The sequence below is a fragment of the Lepisma saccharinum genome, chromosome 29 (assembly GCF_977018435.1).
Source record: "Lepisma saccharinum chromosome 29, izLepSacc3.1, whole genome shotgun sequence".
Taxonomy (NCBI): domain Eukaryota; kingdom Metazoa; phylum Arthropoda; class Insecta; order Zygentoma; family Lepismatidae; genus Lepisma; species Lepisma saccharinum.
Genome location: NC_139257.1, coordinates 16,943,518 through 16,963,401, shown reverse-complemented (window position 1 = coordinate 16,963,401; position 19,884 = coordinate 16,943,518). Strand labels below are relative to the sequence as shown.

The 19,884-nt window shown below is 37.4% G+C and overlaps 1 protein-coding gene across 1 annotated transcript in view; it reads left to right on the top strand.

Moving 5' to 3' along the window:
- The window catches only part of LOC145981640 (sodium-coupled monocarboxylate transporter 2-like), a 52,413-nt gene that overhangs the window by 13,749 nt on the left and 18,780 nt on the right, over positions 1-19,884 (top strand). Inside the window, exons 4-9 of the mRNA XM_083115031.1 lie at positions 993-1,058; positions 2,178-2,229; positions 2,461-2,528; positions 4,704-4,858; positions 16,062-16,202; positions 18,015-18,123. Of these exons, the coding sequence (XP_082971157.1) occupies positions 993-1,058; positions 2,178-2,229; positions 2,461-2,528; positions 4,704-4,858; positions 16,062-16,202; positions 18,015-18,123 (591 nt within the window). The remainder of the gene's footprint in view (positions 1-992; positions 1,059-2,177; positions 2,230-2,460; positions 2,529-4,703; positions 4,859-16,061; positions 16,203-18,014; positions 18,124-19,884) is intronic.

Genomic DNA, 19,884 nt, shown 5'->3' with positions numbered 1-19,884 from the left:
TGTCTTCAATGTTGTCAACGTCAGTTGCAACACATGAGTGTCTGTGCGCGTGAGAGAAAGGGATATATCTTTTCTTAAGGAAGAAATCGATAACAAAAAAGTCTGGATGGCTCTTTAGACGCATCTATCTAAATGGTTATATAAATTTGGGGAAGATATTACTTTCGTTCTTGCCAAGTATGCAGGAAAGTATCTTTCTCGCGAATTACTTCTCCAACGAGTATTACAAATCGGTCAGGATTAGTCACTTCTCTGTGAAGTTTGCAACTATGTCAACACAATGCAAAAGCTCTCGCGTCGTGCCAGCCGAAAAGGGGCACGGCTGGTTGTCTTATGGCTACCACTGGGCTACCACCTCCTCGCTCGTTAACTGCGGAAAATTTTAATGCCTCCGCGCATGCCTCTGCGCACAGGCCAGACTATGCTGGCCCAGAGCAAGTGAGAGAACAGCTGGCGATGTGGTGCAGGAATTGAGGCGGCCGTAAGCTCTAACGCTTACGAGATTCGAATCTCCTCGTTCGTAAATGTATTAATTTAACTATATTTTGGCAAAGCAAGTGCTTTTTCTTTTTCTGAGGGTAGAGCCCTGGCACGGGGGCTCTCCCCTTAGAGCCGCCGCTGCTCGCAAGTGAGGTAGATTCCGATGATCGGGAGGCTTTGGCATATACGTCCACACGTCCATTTCCCGTATTTACTTGGTGAGCCTTTACGTAACTAAACTGAACGTTGATATTTCTTCCATTAGCATACTGGGTTTGTTGGATTATAAGGATGCAAGAGAAAAAATAATGAAAATAGTCATGGGCAATTTGCACGGTAATACTCATGGATTCCACTGTACGTGTAAAATATGAAGGATCGGGGATGAACATGTTTCCAATCTAGCAAACATGGCAATACTTTTGTATCATTTCGAACCTCCTGAACACAGTAGAAATACATAATTCAAGTAATTACTGCAAATATTAATCTAAGTTCTACTCTTTTTTCAGTATCTCGAAAGGCGATTCAACCGTCACATTCGAACACTAGGATCTCTTCTCTTCTTTTTAGTGTCTGTAAGTACGATAACTTGTATGCAATATAAAAATGGGATTTCTGTACTTTGTAGAACATTGAAGCTAATCCTTGAGACTAACTTCGTTAGTTAGGCCCATTATAAAACATGTACTCTTTCATAATAGATCACGGTTAGTCACAAGTTTAAAAATAAACCAGTTTGAATTATACTACTTATATTGCTATAGTTAATTTGCTATACAGTTAATTAGGTAACCCCTTTTGGTAAATTTCTCGTATCGGACAAACGGCTGAAATTTGCTAGTTGATTTAATTTGAATATTCGTACTTACGTATTCTGCAATGAGAAACATTGCTGAAGGTGGCATTTCACTTATTTCACGGAAATAAGCTCTATTTGCGACATATCGAGTAAGTTTTCTTCGTTTCTTTTTGCCTTCGGTAACACGCAAAATGGCGGTCACAGTTTCACTACTGTACTCGGCATGCAGTGTTTCCACCCCACTGCACCCAAAAATTCCTACTTAGCCCAACAAACCATTGACGCATAGCCCCACGAACAATTTCCGGTAAGGTTAGGTTAGGTATGGTCACGTATAGTTACAATAGTTAAAAATTGGTTTCGAAAAAAAATATGCGTAGCCCCCCACACCATTCTTGCATAGCCCCACGAACCATTGACACATAGCCCCACAAACCATTGACACATAGCTCCACAAACCATTTTCGGAAACGTACCTTCTTCAGTTACAAAAAAACGTGTTCGGAAACACTGACCGGGATTACGTCATCACACACAGGCTACATTTACCTGGAAGTAAATGGATGCAAGAGCTCGTGCATCGGTCTCACATTTATATCGAAAAATATACGATTTAATTGCAAAATTCAATGAACGATGCGAGAAAACACTTCCCCGAACTTCCGCACGTATAAAGCAACTGCATTCGGTAAGTCATTTCTCCTGTAAATTTGAAGAAATCCGTTTGTCCGATACGAGAAATTTACCCTTCTTTTTTCTATTGTGAATGTTGATTAGGAACTAGATATTTAACTAAATATTCAATAAAACTTAGATACAAAAATTCATAATCAAAAGTAGTTAACCTTCCACTTTATTGACAGGAATGCGTGAAATGATTTTTTTTCTGTTTTAGGTTCTGAAGATGCCAATTGTGTTGTATGCACCTGCTTTGGCTTTTTCTCAAGGTAAATAATATTCATATTAGTTTAAAACTAAAGCTTATTAATTAACGTTATTTATATTACCAAACGGTTATTATAAGCAATACTAGCCTAAATATTCAAGCGTGTAAATAAAGTGCATGTCACATTGTGTGAAACAAAAGGCTTCATATTTCACAAAAAATAATAAGACAGGATGTTGAAATCTTGAACTTGAAGGAATACAGTAATCATGTAAATAATTTTGCTTTTCAGCAACTGGGGTTAGTGTCCACATCATAGCACCAGTAGTATGTTTGGTGTGCATGTTTTACACAACTCTGGTAAGTAAATATTTACGTATTTATTCAGGTTGCAATATGTTTCAGTTTAAGTTTATAAAGATCTTGTTTATTTCCCCAATTTGAACTAGGGTAAAATCCTATATCGTAATATGCAAATCTAGTAACAGCAGTTGGCATTATTAGGAAATGGATTTTAAGGTGCAGGACCTTTGCAAAAATATAGCTGTTTTCATACCGGTCGTTTGAGATATGTATTTTAGGACATGAAATCAAGTGAAATGAACACACTTTGTTGCACCTTTTTGTGAGATTAGCACATCTAGCCCCTTTTTACCCCCTCTTTGACGCTTCAGCACCCATTTTCCTTCAAATTCTTTCATGTTTTGATAAGAAACTGGACAGAAAAATGAATTATTTTCACTCTTCTTGAGCAACTACATAAAATCCTATAGTCTCACTTTGTAGAGCAGAACGAGAGCTATAAAATAGTATAATATAATCATTGCAGCCCCAATAGTTCCCAAGATAATGTAGCAAAACCCGCGAAAGAAAACACAAACTTCAACAAAATCTATTCGGCAGAGCCAAAGTTCTCTCTGCGGTCCGCGCGCATTACATAAAGAAGGCGAAGAAAAAGAGAGCATAGAATAAAGGCATTTTATCAGCACCTTTTTCTTGCACCTTTTTGTAAACATTTTCAGAACTTTTTCTCTCCTTTCCCCACCATAATTTTGCACCTTAAAATCCTTTTCCCAGTTTTTATTAGTATTGTTTATATACCTATGTGATATATGCTTGCTTTGTTGTTCCCATATTTCTTTCTCCTAAGTACATATTTCTTGCATATTTTATAACTTATTTAGCCTTCATTATGAGATCAGAAACACTAAATTGAAAGACCGTACACAAGCCTCCCAGACGGCACAGAGGTATTGTCTTGGAGTTAAGGTGTTCCAGATTCGATCCACGGTGGAGGTAAATTGCACTGTAGTTCGGATCTCACTTTAAACTGTAGACCCAGTCCCGATTAGCCTATCTGAGCAAAGTGTGGACTTAAAACATTTTTTCAGAGACCATAAACGTTCGCTTGACAGGGCTTTGTTTATTTCAAAAAGTAAGTTTTTGAATATTGACCAAGAAGGTGTTTGAGTTTCGTCAGTGCCGGATCTACAAATCTTGGGACCACCCGCAAAATATTACCTTTACCTACCTACCTTCACACACACACATACGCACATTATATATATATTACACATATCTAATGTATGTGTGTGTGTGTGTGTGTAATTTTTGATCTCATGTTGACAAAGTTACATACAAGGGCTTAAAGGGTGATTCAAATGTCCCTTAAGACCTCCTATAAAATATAAAGGACTTAGGCTGGGTATAATTGCTTATGATAGAAAGAGATTAGGCTTAGGGGGAACCACATTGATGTGTTCCAAGCGGACGTCGGGACCCCGGTGGGGGTTAAGGCGGCCGGAGCGTGGTGCTGATCGCAACACTTCCAAGATGTCCGACATCGAAAATATATGGGACCCTACCCCCACTTACCCTTAATGTGCCTTCATGTCACGGTGCTAGGCCTCCCGATGGCGCAGTGGTAGCGTCGTCGCCTTGTAATCAAGGGGTCCTGGGTTTCGGTGGAGGCACAAATGGTTCGGTTCCCACTTCAAACTGTAGGTACAGTCCCGATTAGTCTTACTGTGCATAAAGTGGACTTAAAACACCAAATCAATCAATCAATCATGACACGGTGCTATATGCAGAGGGAACTTTAACTTTTACCTGTGTATATTGTATTCGTTTCTGAACCACCGAGTAACTACGTTTATTTTTACATACGCGAACCCTCTACTCTACTATGTCAATGGCTGAGGGCCCCTGAACGCTAGTCTCCGGCTCTCCTCCGCACTTAGGGATTTTGCAGCTTGTAGTTCCGGCACTGAGTTTGGTCCTATAAGTGAGGCCTGTGGAATGAAACAAAAGTTGCAAATTTCCATGAAAATAATTAATGCCAAATTTGAGCTGCGGTACTGAAGAATTCCGGCAACACCCCGAAGTCATTTAGCAATTTGGTTAATTAGTTGGAACTTTGTGCATATCTGAAGATGCATGACAAATGCTTTCCCTAATTTACAGAGCGTACAAAGTAGTTTGTCTCCATCCCCTCAGTCTTAACCATGCTAACACTCGCTCCATGCTGTTTTCCAGGGAGGACTGAAAGCCGTGGTTTGGACAGATGCCTTCCAAATCATGGTCCAGCTAGGAGCGATTCTCTTCGTTATTATTAAAGGAACGATGGATCTCGGAGGCTTTGGAACCGTTTGGCAAAGGAACGTAGACGGAGGTCGAGTAGGCGTTATCACGTGAGTTAGTCCAGTGCACTGGAAAATTCTCAAGTCTTTACATGTAACTTGTTGGTAACCGAGATCCAACATCTGCAAGCGGGAAATAGAACTAGAAATAACTAAACTAACTCTCTAGCCTTCTTAAACCCGAAGGTTCGTGGCTGCAGCAACACAGGCCTTCCATCTGTCCCTATCCTGGGCAAGATCTATATACTCTTTTCCATCCCTACTGATTTCCTTTAGGTCTATCTCAACGTTGTCCCTCCATCTTCGTCTTGGCCTTCCTACAGGTCTCTTACCATCAGGTTTCCCAACAAGAATCCTGTGAACTCCTCATTCCTCTCCCATTCGTGCCACATGGCCTGCCCACCTAAGTCTTCTTGATGTAATTATTCTAATAATATCTGGACATGAATACAAATTACGTAGTTCTAAATTATATAACCTTCTCCACTCACCTGTCTCCTCATTCATTTTAGGTCCAAATATATTCCTAAGGATCTTATATTCAAATACTCTCAATTTATGTTCCTCTTTCAATGTAAGGGACCAAGTTTCGCATGCATATAATACTACAGGCAAAATTACTGTTTTGTATATTTTAACTTTTAGTTTCTTAGATATTAAACGAGAAGACAAAAGTTTATGAAGAGAGAAGTAACATGCATTTCCTGAATTAAGCCTACTTTTTATTTCCTCTTTAATATAATTTTCATTTGTTAATATTACTCCTAAGTATTTGAATTTGGAAGCTGGTTCAAACGAGTTGTTGTCAACAATTATATTTTGATTATTACCTAACACTTGGTTTCGGTCTGTAAGCATATATTTAGTCTTCTCTTTGTTAACTTCCAAACCTATCTCTTTAGCAGTTTTGAAAAATATTTTAGCATTATTCTTAATTGTATTTATATAATCCCCTAATAAGTCTACATCATCTGCATATGCTAACAACTGAGTCACACCATTTAATTTTAGTCCTTCGTTAGTTTCTTTTACCTTCTTAACAGCATATTCTAAGGCAAAATTAAAGAGCAATGGAGATAATGCATCTCCTTGTTTTAACCCATCATGAATTGTAAATTTGTCAGACACATTAATACCAACACGAATTTTACTTTCTGTTTCACTGGTGCATACTTTTATCATACTAACAAGCTTCTTAGGTATTCCAAAGTCTACTAATATGTTATATAATTTACTTCTTTTGACCGAATCATATGCTTTTTTGAAATCAATGAATAGCTGATGAACATTTTGATTATATTCCCACTTTTTTCAAGTGTCTGTCTAATGTGAAAAATTTTGATCTGTAGTTGATTTGTTACATTTAAATCCACATTGGTAATCACCTACAATGTCAATAGCATATGTGGTTAGTCTTGTTAAAGAATGTTACATAATATTTTATATGTTGTTGAGAGTAGAGAAATTCCACGGTAATTATTGCAGTTCATTTTCTCACCTTTTTTGAACACAGGAACAATTATGGATTCTTTCCACTGTTGAGGGATTTCTTCTTTATTCCATATTAAACAAATCACTTTATGAATTTGACATATTAACGAATTTTCACCATATTTAAATTAACTCAGCTCGTACGAAATCAATGCCAGGTGCTTTGTTATTCTTTAGCCTTTTAATAGCATCTTTTACTTCAGTCAAGTTAGGTTCTGGAACTAAAGGTTCTGCTGTGTGTACTTCATTTACTTCTGATTTATTTCCTACATGGACATTTAAAAGGTCACTAAAGTAGTTCTTCCATCTACGTATTTAGAATATCGCTTGGGTCAGCTAGAAAATCACCGTCTTTATCTTTTATCAAGTTTACTTTAGGTTGCCACCCCTTTCTAAATTCATTTACACCTTTATATAAATCTCTGATATTTTTGTTTTTGCCGTTTGTTTCAATTTCGTTAACTTTGCTCTTCAAGTAATCTCTTTTTTTAATTCTAAACGTGCGGTTAACTTCTTGCTTTATTTTATTATAATTGCTTAGATTTGCATCATCAGAGTTATTTAACCACCTAAGTCTAGCCTGATTTCTTATTTCTATTAGATTATGACATTCATTATCAAATCATGGCTTACTTTTTCTTGGTTTATGGTATCCTATACTTTCTTTAGCTGCTGATTCTATTGCATTACGTATGTGCTCCCAATTCTTATTTATGTCTGTTTCATTTATATTTTCATCATCATTTAAATCCTGCAAAATATCGAATCTATTGGACAGTTTAATTTGGTAATCTTTCTTAATTCTTTCATCAGCAAATTTTCCTGTATTAAATTTTATAACTTTTAGATTTTCTTGCTTATGATTTATCACTGCGAGTCTTTCTCTTAATTTAGCAATTACTAAATAATGGTCACTGGCGCAGTCAGCACCTCTATGGGTACGAACGTCAATTATACTAGTATGCCTTCTCTTATCAATGAGAATATGATCTATCTGATTATGAGTTTTACCGTCTGGAGAAGACCAGGTATATTTATCTTTATGTTTAAAAGTGGTACTTTTCACAATTAAATTCTTTGAGGTTGCAAAAGTAATCAATCTTATACCAGTATCATTACTTAATTCATGAAGACTTTCTTTACCAATCGTGGGTTTAAATGTCTCTTCTTTGCCAATCTGTGCATTACAGTCACCTAACAAAATTTTCATATCATACTGAGAAAATTTATCAAAGACCTGTTCTAACTCTGATTAAAAATCATCTTTAGTATTATCATCTTTATCTTCCGTTGGTGCATGTATGTCACTTAATAGGGGCATCAAATAATGCGTGTCCTCCCGTTTCGCCTTATCCCAGTTTGCCTTATTGCGTTTTCACCTCCCCAAATAGAATTTCAAATTGTTTATGTGACACGAACTTTCTAAGGCGAAACGGGACATCCCATTTCGCCTTATCATGTTTCGCCTTACACACAAAAAAATTTCCCACCTGGGAATATTATCGACTTGAAGGGAAATTCATCTTGAGAGCGCAGAGCTTGTGATGTTGCCTAACTTGGCTCCCATTGTCCTGTTGGATATGTTATGTTATGTTAGGTTAATAATACATTAATAGCATGGACGTCCGCAGGATTTTTTCCAGGGAGGGGCAAAGAAGATATTTTTTTCCAGGGGGCAAACAAGGCACATTTTCCCCAAAAATGTGGTTGTTCCCTAAAGAACCATTGCTTAAATTTGAATTTATGGCCCCTCCTTGCCCCCCCTTCCGGACGCCCATGATAATGAACCTTCATGTCGATAATATTCCCTGGTGGGAATTTTTTTATTTTGTGTGTAAGGCGAAACAGGATAAGGCGAAATGTCCCGTTTCGCCTTAGAGAGTTAGTGTCACATAAACCACGCGAAATTGTATTGGGGGAGGTGAGAACGCAATAAGGCGAAACGGCCGTAATCAAATAATGTGTTCCATTTCGCAACACAGGCAAGTAACACTTGATCACGAGCTATACAACTGCGAAAATATTTCTTCCTCGTCAAAACCCGTGTAAATAGGCTAAATCCTAGATCGACAGTGGGCGCAGAAGGTCTTTAATCCACTTAATGCTGGATAAACCCGGATTAACAAACAATTTGACATCTAGCGTAAAAATAACTCGGATGAACAAACAATTTGACATGTAGCGCAAAAATAGCTCGGATGAACGAACAATTGGGCATCAACAGAAAATATATAATTCTGAACAAACAACTGGAGATCTAGCGTAAAACTAACACTGATGAACAAACAACTGAACATCAAGCGTAAAACTAACTCTGATGAACAAGCAACTGGACATCTAGCGTAAAACTAACTCTGATGAACAAGCAACTGTACATCTAGCGTAAAACTAACTCTGATGAACAAACAACTGGACATCTAGTGTAAAACTAACTCTGATGAACAAACAACTGGACATCTAGCGTAAAACTAACTCTGATGAACAAGCAACTGGACATCTAGCGTAAAACTAACTCTGATGAACAAACAACTGGACATCAAGCGTAAAACTAACCCTGATGAACAAGCAACTGGACATCTAGCGTAAAACTAACTCTGATGAACAAACAACTGGACATCAAGCGTAAAACTAACTCTGATGAACAAGCAACTGGACATCTAGCGTAAAAACTAACTCTGATGAACAAACAACTGGACATCAAGCGTAAACCTAACTCTGATGAACAAGCAACTGGACATCTAGCGTAAAACTAACTCTGATGAACAAGCAACTGTACATCTAGCGTAAAACTAACTCTGATGAACAAACAACTGGACATCTAGTGTAAAACTAACTCTGATGAACAAACAACTGGACATCTAGCGTAAAACTAACTCTGACGAACAAGCAACTGTACATCAAGCGTAAAACTAACTCTGACGAACAAGCAACTGGACATCTAGCGTAAAACTAACTCTGATGAACAAACAACTGGACATCAAGCGTAAAACTAACTCGGATGAACAAGCAACTGGACATCAAGCGTAAAACTAACTCTGATGAACAAACAACTGGACATCAAGCGTAAACCTAACTCTGATGAACAAACAACTGGACATCTAGCGTAAAACTAACTCTGATGAACAAACAACTGGACATTTAGCGTAAAACTAACTCTGATGAACAAACAACTGGACATCTAGCGTAAAAATAACTCCGATAAACACACAACTGGACATCTAGCGTAAAAATAACTCTGATGAACAAGCAACTGGACATCAAGCGTAAAACTAACTCTGATGAACAAGCAACTGGACATCTAGCGTAAAACTAACTCTGATGAACAAGCAACTGGACATCTAGCGTAAAACTAACTCTGATGAACAAACAACTGGACATCTAGCGTAAAAATAACTCTGATGAACAAACAACTGAACATCTAGCGTAAAAATAACTCGGATGAACAAACAACTGGACATCTAGCGTAAAAATAACTCGGATGAACAAAGAACTGGACATCAAGCGTAAAACTAACTCTGATGAACAAACAACTGGACATCTAGCGTAAAAATAACTCTGATGAACAAACAACTGGACATCTAGCGTAAAACTAACTCTGATGAACAAACAACTGGACATCAAGCGTAAAACTAACTCTGATGAACAAGCAACTGGACATCTAGCGTAAAACTAACTCTGATGAACAAACAATTGGACTTCCAGCGTAATCAATTCAGATTTATTTATACTTATATTATCTTTCTGAAGAACAGCTATAAAGCCTTCATGCAGCAGTACGAACATATAAGGATTTAAATATTATAATTTCGTAATACAAGTTGATAAGAAGTTAGTACATAACAAAAGTATAGGAGCATTACAAAATACATAAAAAATACATTAAAATATACATAATAGATACATTAAAATACAACGTGATTCTTAGGAACGGCAAACGTTATAATGGTTGAAAATTGAGTTTAGATAAACAAGCAATTGGACATCGAATATATATATATATATATATATATATATATATATATATATATATCGGTTGAACGAACAATTAAACTTCTAGCATAAAAACAAACCCGAATGAATGAGCAATTGTACAGTGGGATCCATGAGTATTACCGTGCAAATTGTCCATGACTATTTTCATTAATTTTTCTCTTAATCCTGTGTTTTTAAGCGATGGATCTTTATGTATGCTGGTGCAGAAGTTGTCAACAGCTTGTTTTGAGTTTTCTTTTAATTCTTGAAGCTCTTATTGGGTCAAATAAAGTGCACGAACATGGTGATGGACAATTTTCACGGTAAAACTCATGGATCCCACTGTACATCTAGCATAAAAACAATCCAGATGAACGAACAATTCAACATCCAGCTTAAAAATAACCCGGATATATCCTTGCGTAAAAAACTTAACCCTAAAACTCACATGTTGTTATCTGCAACGTAGTTTCCCAAGGGGGGGGGGGTCAGTTTTCTAGGAAGAAATAATATCTGTGGGTTCTAGGAGCTCTCTTCTCCTCCCTTTGAAGGTTTACCTGGTGTTGTGGTGTCTCAAGATGATAAATATGAAAGTACACCTTTGTCCAGTTTGGTACAGTGGCTCTCAAAAGTTTTAGGACAACGACATTTTAAACTAGGCAACCCAACTTACCCAAGGCGTTGTTGGGTTGCGTGTAGAGTTAGGCTAAATTTCAGGGTTGCCACATGCACAATAGATATTTATAAAATACGCGAAAGAAAGAAATCCAAGTATTATTGATTGATTTAGTTTATTTTACTTCGCGTTTTGTGCCTCTTGGCTAATTTGCGAAGATGGGGATGAGGGATGAAATTATGAAATTGATGAATGGACATTCACAAACAACCAAGCCCGAGCGGGATTCGAACCCGGGACCCTTGGCGTCGCAGCGCGATGTGCTAACCACTCGGCCACAGGGTCCAGCTTATTATTGTATAAAACTAGAAAAAAAAATATCAGTATTACATTTGTTGCAAATTAGAAATACTTTCTGAAATAAAGAAAATCTATTTTCTAGTATTTCATAGCTGATGAGTCTACACAAAGGAAAAGATGAGAAATGAAACAGAAGGGGACAACAGAGAAAGCAAAAGGGGAAGAGGAAAAGCAAAGGAGGGAAGAAAATGAAGGACAGAAGTGGATAGGAGAAGTAATGAGGAGAAAGGCAAAATATGAGGAGGAGAGTGCAGTCGAGTCGGAAATATAAGACAAGAGAGGAGATAAGAGGAGTGGAGAAGTGTTGGATGGAGACAAGAAGGGGAGAAATGGAGGGAAGGCAATATGAGATAAAGCAGAGGAGAAGGAGGGGAGAGAAGAAGGAGAAGAGAAGAACAGAAAAGACTGGAGACTAGAGGAGGGAAGATGTAGTTGCAGAGAATATCGTCTCGGCGTCAAGAATTGATGCATTGATCAAATTATCGACATGAAACATTCAATAACATTTTAAAATCTATTGGAGAATGTATTAGATGGGTGCGAAATGCCTTTTGGTTGGGTCAGAGCAAGATAAAATTTTCCACGTAAGATCTTTGATTTTACCTGCGATTATACCACTAAAAACATGAATGTAATTTTAATATTTATAAGAATTATCCAATTTTTCTCCACTTCTCGGTTAGTTGAAATAGTGATTTTGTTATTTCCCCTCCCCCCATCGTTAATTCCAAACTGAATCATTCCGTTTCACACGGCGTGGACAATGAGCACAATGGGATATGTCTAAAACTTACGAAAATTTTCTGCCACCGGAGGGGTTTGAACCCACGACCGTCAGGTTGACAATCCTTAACGGTATCCACTACCCTACAGGCTTACGCTCCTGAAAGCAGGTAGAAGTAGCTGACCAATGTGAAATGTAGATCAAACTCTCCTCCTACATGTAATGTGCAGAAAATACTTGTTTGTAACAAAGAAAACGAAGGAAGTAAGAATCAGCGAAAACATTTAATGGAGAATTGCACATGATGAAAACTGTTCATTCGATATTTGCGAAGGTATCCCTGCATTGAACTCGAGTGGGAAAAGGGGTAAAATTAGTATCTCCTGAATTGCCAGAAATTGCCTCTGCTTTATCTCATATTGCCTTCCCTCCATTTCTCCCCTTCTTGTCTCCATCCAACACTTCTCCACTCCTCTTATCTCCTCTCTTGTCTTATATTTCCGACTCGACTGCACTCTCCTCCTCATATTTTGCCTTTCTCCTCATTACTTCTCCTATCCACTTCTGTCCTTCATTTTCTTCCCTCCTTTGCTTTTCCTCTTCCCCTTTTGCTTTCTCTGTTGTCCCCTTCTGTTTCATTTCTCATCTTTTCCTTTGTGTAGACTCATCAGCTATGAAATACTAGAAAATAGATTTTCTTTATTTCAGAAAGTATTTCTAATTTGCAACAAATGTAATACTGATATTTTTTTCTAGCTTTATACAATAATACTTGAATTTCTTTCTTTCGCGTATTTTATAAATATCTGTTGTGCATCTGGCAACCCTGAAATTTAGCCTAACTCTACACGCAACCCAACAACGCCTTGGGTAAGTTGGGTTGCCTAGTTTAAAATGTCGTTGTCCTAAAACTTTTGAGAGCCACTGTACCATAATACTAAAGTAGCGTTGAGTGCAAAAGCGAATTGTGAAACTTCCCCAGCAAACCTTTACATCCCTTCTCTGCAAACATACGTATCTAATTATAGCTGTAGTTAGCTTTTGTATACAGATATTTTAGACTGGGACAGTTTTCGAAAATTCTGACTGTAGGAAGCATTTTTGAGGAAAAGCGAGCAAACAACATTTTCTGAATGTATTTGATGTGCTGATTACGAATATTTTGTTAGCCACTCTCGATTTTGGTGTTATATGCCTCAAATCGCTAAAAAACAAAATGGCGGTCCTACGAAATGAGTTCCTATAAACTTTTGAAGGAGCAGAAACAAAATAGTGATCTTGGTGTCAAACATTATATTTTTGGGTATGCTGAATCCAAATATTATGTTTTCTAATCTGAAATTTTAAGCTGTTTGTTCCAAATCGCTAAAAAACAAAAGGGTGGCTACGTGCATCCATGCAATGTTTCGTATCCATACTTTTGAACTAGGAATAAAACAGTGTAACAGTAGGTTTTTAATACATAAAAAAGTATAGAACATTTCTGAAGTAATATATAATAATAATATTATTCAAAGCATAAGACCATATTGAAATATTAACAGTACCAGTGTATGATAAATCCGCACGTTATCCTTATTCAACCTTATTTTGCCTACAAAAATAGTATAACTACCTCCACACCATGGCTTGATAGTGGACCCGTTGTACATGTAACCGTAGAGCATCGGTAGTGGGGGTTGGGGGGCAGTGCTTGTGGTGTTTTTCCTTTGCTGAACAGCTTTACTCTGGCTTCATCACAGCTGCTTGCATCCGGTACACCATACAACTTGCATATTAACTTCTCTGCCTTCCTTGTGTGCTGTTTCTTGTTTCAATTCGTCAACACCAAGATTTAGTAGATCATTATTATTAGTGTTAAATATTTTCCATACTGTCTTCTTACTGATCCCAGCAATGTAGGATACTGTGTCGCATCCTGTTATGGCGTGGAATGGGATGAGAGTTTCGAAGACAGAATCCGTAAATGAAAGCTTCTGCCTGACTTCATGTACTGGAATGTATTTTTTTTCCTGCTCGCAACCACAATTTCGTACATCTAATCTTGTGAAATAACGCTACCAATTGCACTAATACATCTGCATCACGTGCTGAGACAACAATGTTATGAGCACCAGAATTAAGACAATGCGCGTGTCCGCCTCTTCGTGGTTTGCCTGCAATCCTTCAATAGACAAATCACGATTGTTTGTTCGTACGTCATCCTCCTTGTGAAATCCACCGGAAACCACAAATATTTTGTCTTCAGGGGCATTGTTGATCAAATGATTAGAGAGAAAACAATCCAAATCTTTTTTATTCTCTGAGTTAGAAAGAAAGTCACTGAATTTGTTGGGGATTGGCTCGGATCCATTTTCAATTACTCTCCTTACTAAATGAGCATGTTTCAAGCGCCTATCCCTTGTTCCAGCCTTCATTGAAGTTGCGTTATACCGATCAAAGGTGACATCAATCCTCTTAAAGCTTCTTCCCATAAAAAGAACAAGGTTAAGAAATACATCTGCCAGTTGACCAAAGTTTAAAAACTCCTGCAGGCTTTCCAAGTGCAACAACTAATGCTTGACCATCTATTATAAGGCATGACGCAGACGGAATTGTTATATCAGGTGGACAAATTACATCCTTGGTCATCACATCAGCTAGAATGACTTTGTTTTCTGTTCTCAGACTTCCGTTTGTGTTGGCAAGGAAGATTGGAATTGGCATTAGTTCATGACACCAAATGCGATTTAGATCCACATTACGACCTGCCTCATAGGCAGTTACGAGGCGCTGGAGAATATTCCTGTCAGTTTTCAAAATGGTTTCTTTGCCACTTACTACCAATTTAACTTCATAGAGGGACTTAAAGGTCTTTGCATTTGACTTATGTAGAGGATCACTTAACTTGACTTGTGTGTGACTTTTACCAGGGGCCATCATCCTTTCCTTCACGAAGGTGTCTAGCTTTACCTGGCCCAGTGTTTCAGCTTTGAGGAGAGTATCTTGAATATCTGAAGTAGCTAAATTTTTTGTTTGTGGCAATGTTCTGGAGGAACTGATAAGAAACATCTTAAGATGATGGCTCACAGGTGCAGGTCTTTTAAAATTTATAAGTGGATCCATGGTTCTATGTTTCTATCATTCTGAAATAAAGTAAAAAAAGAAAAATAAATATTATAGGCTTATCATTTTTGTGGTTCTTTTGTTTAAAAAAGAGGAAAAAAACTACAACAATTTTCAAACATGTCAGATTAGAAAACATAATATTCGGATTCAGCATACCCAAAAACATAATGTTTGACACCAAGATCACTATTTTCTTTCTGCTCCTTCAAAAGTTATTAGGACTTCATTCCGTATTGCCGCCATTTTGTTTTTTAGCGATTTGGAGCAAATAGCTTCAAATTTCACATTACAAAACATAATATTTGTATTCAGCATACCCAAAAACATAATGTTTGACACCAAGATCACTATTTTGTTCCTGTCCCTTCAAAAGTTATTTGGAGCTCATTTCGTATAGCCGCCATTTTGTTTTTTTAGCGATTTGAAGCATATAACATCAAAATCGAGAGTGGCAAACAAAATATTCCGAATCAGCACATCAATTACATCCAGAAAATGTTGTTTGCTCGCTTTTCCTCAAAAATGCTTCCTACACTTTTTACAGCCACATTTCTGAGAATTTCCACCAGGCTATTTCCAATGGGCAGTTTCTTTATCTGTGCTGTTCCAGTGCCTTCTCACGACAAGGCCTGTGCGGAAACGCTTTGCTTACATGATACGTCATCATTGGTAGGTCAAGTATCGCAACATGATATCGGCAACGCAGTCACAAATGTATGTTGAATAGTCCTAAAACTGACATAGTTTGCATGTAGTGGGTGTGGATAAAGTATACAGAAGGAGTTGCAATATGATAATTATTCTGTGTCTGTGATTTGATATAACGCTGCAATCAATGACCTACCAATGATGATGTTGCATTATACAAAGGATCTATGCATAGGCCTTGCTTTAAGAAGGCACTGTTCACAGAGGAAATTGTAATAATTACGGGTGCGTGTATGTAGAGAGTATATGACTTCAGGAATCTGTTGTTTTTGCAGGTTTGATCCGGACCCAACGATCCGCTACTCCTTCTGGTCGGCGGTGTTTGGGGCGTTCTTCTACGGACTGGCCAATTTAGCCGCGCACCAGGCGTTCATCCAGAGATACGTAGCTCTGCCTACACTCAGCAAAGGACGTTTGTGAGTCATGGTTCATTCCTACTTTCTTCACCATTCCACAATGTGGAATATTTTCTCAACAACTCTCGCTACCACCCTGTAGCTATTATTTACATATATCTGAGTCCATTATGTCTTCTCCATTTCCATGTTTAGTTGTAATCAATAAGTGTTTATTGCTAACATTGTAACATTTCTTTTGTGAATGAGTGCTTACATTTGGGACTGGCTCTGTGTCTGTAGACAGAGAGTAACAAATTCAAACCAAGTAAGCTATAATAGCTAATAATTATAATTAATTAATTAGTCAGGGCAAAGCTGGTAAGTAATATATCATTTATTCAAATTACGAGGGATGATAAAAAAAAAGTTACAAAGCCTATTATGGCGTATGTGTTAGACATAGCTGGAAGATCAACACACTTGTGATGGAGGGCACTCAACACTAGTCCTCGATGTAATCACCTTTTTTGTTCAAGCACTTGTCACAACGGTAGATGAGGTTTTCCATACCGGTTGCACGGAAATCCGCGTCAAGTTCTCGTAGCCACCGTGAGGCAGCTCTTTTGACATCATCACATGTCAGATAATGGTGGCCAGGCAACCAAATGGTAGTCCCAGCTCAGCTGATATTGAGCGTAATATTCTTCTTCTGTCCTCACGAATACACTCATCCACAAGAGCACAGTTCACGTCAGTGGTTGAGGTACTGAGCCTATCGCTGTGTCCAGGGTTGTCATTAACAATACTGGTCCGTTCTTCTTTGAAGGCACGACACCACTTCGCTACATGTTGCCTTGAAATTGTCCCCTCCCCACACACTTCCACAATCTGCCTATGAATGTCAGCAGGTGTAGTGTTTTTGGCCCACAAGAACCGCACCACTGCCCTCACTTCTACTCCTGACCAATTTTCTAGACGAGTCACCATTTTAAATGTCCGCTTCTCGGGTATACATGGTCAGAATCCGAAGTCCTCAAACTCGCAACAAGACAAACATGTTATTAATTTACACATAAATTTTCGTTACGTTACACTGAATAAAACAAAAGTTATATGCTTTGTAACTTTTTTTTCGATCATCCCTCGTATATAACATATAATTATTGGTTTTTATAACTTGATTTATTTGAAATTCTTATCTTTGAAGCTTAATTTTACTGTTTCGTATGAGGCCTGCATCTATGGGAGGGGGTTTGAAGGGGGGACCGACAGACCAGGGGCTCCATTTCCAAAGAAGCTTCATCTGCGGAGAATATAATTTTGGTTTCAAAACTGGGAAAAACGAGATAGTTGAATATAGTAGAAGTATTTTAAAAATATACTACTAACCGTCTGACATAACTTGACCTATAAGCTATAACAGAAATTGGTTGACTGATTGATTTGCTTTATTTTACTTCGTTTTTTGTACTACTTTTGGCTAATTTGCGAAGATGGGAATGAGTGATGATATGATGAAATTGATGAATGGACACTCACAAACAACTATGCCCAGGCCGGGATTCAAATCCAGAATCCCTGGCGTCGTAGCACGATGTGCTAACCGCTTCGCCACGGGGGCCGGCAACTGGAGGTGGGGTTGGGAGCTTACAATGTTGTTATATCCGAGTATATTTGCTGTAGACAAAGTCCCTGACAGAGAATCAGAGTTTATTCATTTTCTACAACCACCTTGTTTCTAAGATACCAATATGTACTACTCGAAACACTAGTCATTCCTTTTTGTAGCTTGATTGTTGAGAGAATCCATGGAAACATATATACAGTACTTTAAAGGATACTACTAACGTTTAGATGTTGTACAGTTATACATAACTCAGTGTATTCCAGATCTGTCCAGCTCTATGCTGTGGGAGTGACTGTCCTCGTCCTGATGTGCGGATACACGGGTATCTTGGCTTTCGCGCAGTACTACCAGTGCGACCCCGTGACGTCAAAGGTAATCATCTATAAGCTCTCGCCACGAAAACAGTCCAGTCAAGGTCGTAGCTTCCCCTTGCCTCCTCCACACCCCTGGCCCTCCAGGGTTGCCACAGTTCTTCTAAGTTGCTCAGTCGACACTTCGCGCGTTGTACGTATGTGGTTGATTTCGTCGGTTGAAATTGTTGCTTATTGGCAACACTGTAGGTAGGTGGCGTGACCTTGACTGGACTGTTTTAGTGGCGAGAGCTCCAGTATTCAGGGAAAGAAGCTGCTAGCGATAGTCTTAGCAACTTGAGAGCTATATGCTAACAGCACGAAATCTGACCTGCCTAACCTATTCACGTAGGCATATAATACCAGAAATAAGCATGTAAATAGGTTAGCCAGTTTACGTTTTGTTCATTTAAGCTATTATATGAATACTTGGATAGGGTAGGCAGGTCATGTTTTGTGCTGTTAGCATGTACTTCCAAGTTACTATGGCTGTCGCTTTCAGAAAATAGCTTTTACCAAGGCTATATGGTTGTTCCCCAAAACTGAAACACCTTACAAAAGCTAGTTTGGTTGTGCTTTGCACACAGATGCCCAGATTGGGTAATCTCGTGGGCAAGTTTAGAAATATTCAGTAAAACAAGCCATTAGGAATTTAGCGGATACCGTGTACCGTGCAAAAAATTTTGAGAAAATACAAAGTGTTAACTCTTACTTCTCTTTACATTTGTAACACGTCATTATATGCAATATATATATATATATATATATATATATATATATATATATATATATATATATATATTACCACACGAAGCTCAATAGAATGCACACACAAATAAGTCCACAGATATCATTGGTCACCACTCAGTAGAATTAAATGATAAAGACTGTAAAATATATTCTGAAACCATACTTCACGTTGATTGTAGTTCAAAAAGAACAAGAGATGGTTAAAATATGGAACCTTCTACCAAATTATATAAAAGCAGAAAAATACAAGACAATGCTCAAAAACAAACTGAAATGAGCTTTAATAAAACAAAAATAATATAGATTGTAAATTATAGATTTTTGTAATTAATAATATTGTTTGGTTTGGTAACCAAAAAATAATTGAAACTATACTGAACACTCCAAATATCAACGTACATTTAAAGATACAAGAAAGCCGAAAGTTCGTTACCCTTATTGTTAAGAACATAAATAAAGTTCATTTAGTTAGTATTCGAACAAAATAAGCAAAGTAAAAATGCATTGGCTTGAAAACATTGAGTGAAAAATACAAGAACAAGGTTATATTCTACCATTTCATCCAAAGAACAAATGGTTACACAGTTTTCAAAATTCTAATAATTACAATTGTAGGTTAGAGGTCATACAACACAGTTTATATAAAAAAAACCTTTAAAAACATTTAAAGCCTTTTCTTGAATGAGACGTGCAAAAGTTAATATGAAAATACAGTTCAGATCCTAACTGCTTAAAATGCAAAATATATAATGGAAAGGTTTTCCTGGTATTCACTCGTTGGTGTATCGAGTCTCCCCATTTATATAATAGTAATAATAATTATTATTATGATTATTATTTTGAATTAAATGTACTTGTTAGTTTATAATATTTATTATTGTATAATTAACCGTGATGATAATACTTATTATTTTTCTAATATTCAACTTTTAACTTATCATTTGCCCGACCCCTTTGTAAAAATTTCTGGCAACACCATGTCAACGTATATGGTTTATATGTACTGAACTCTTAAAAAATCAATTTGTCGGTT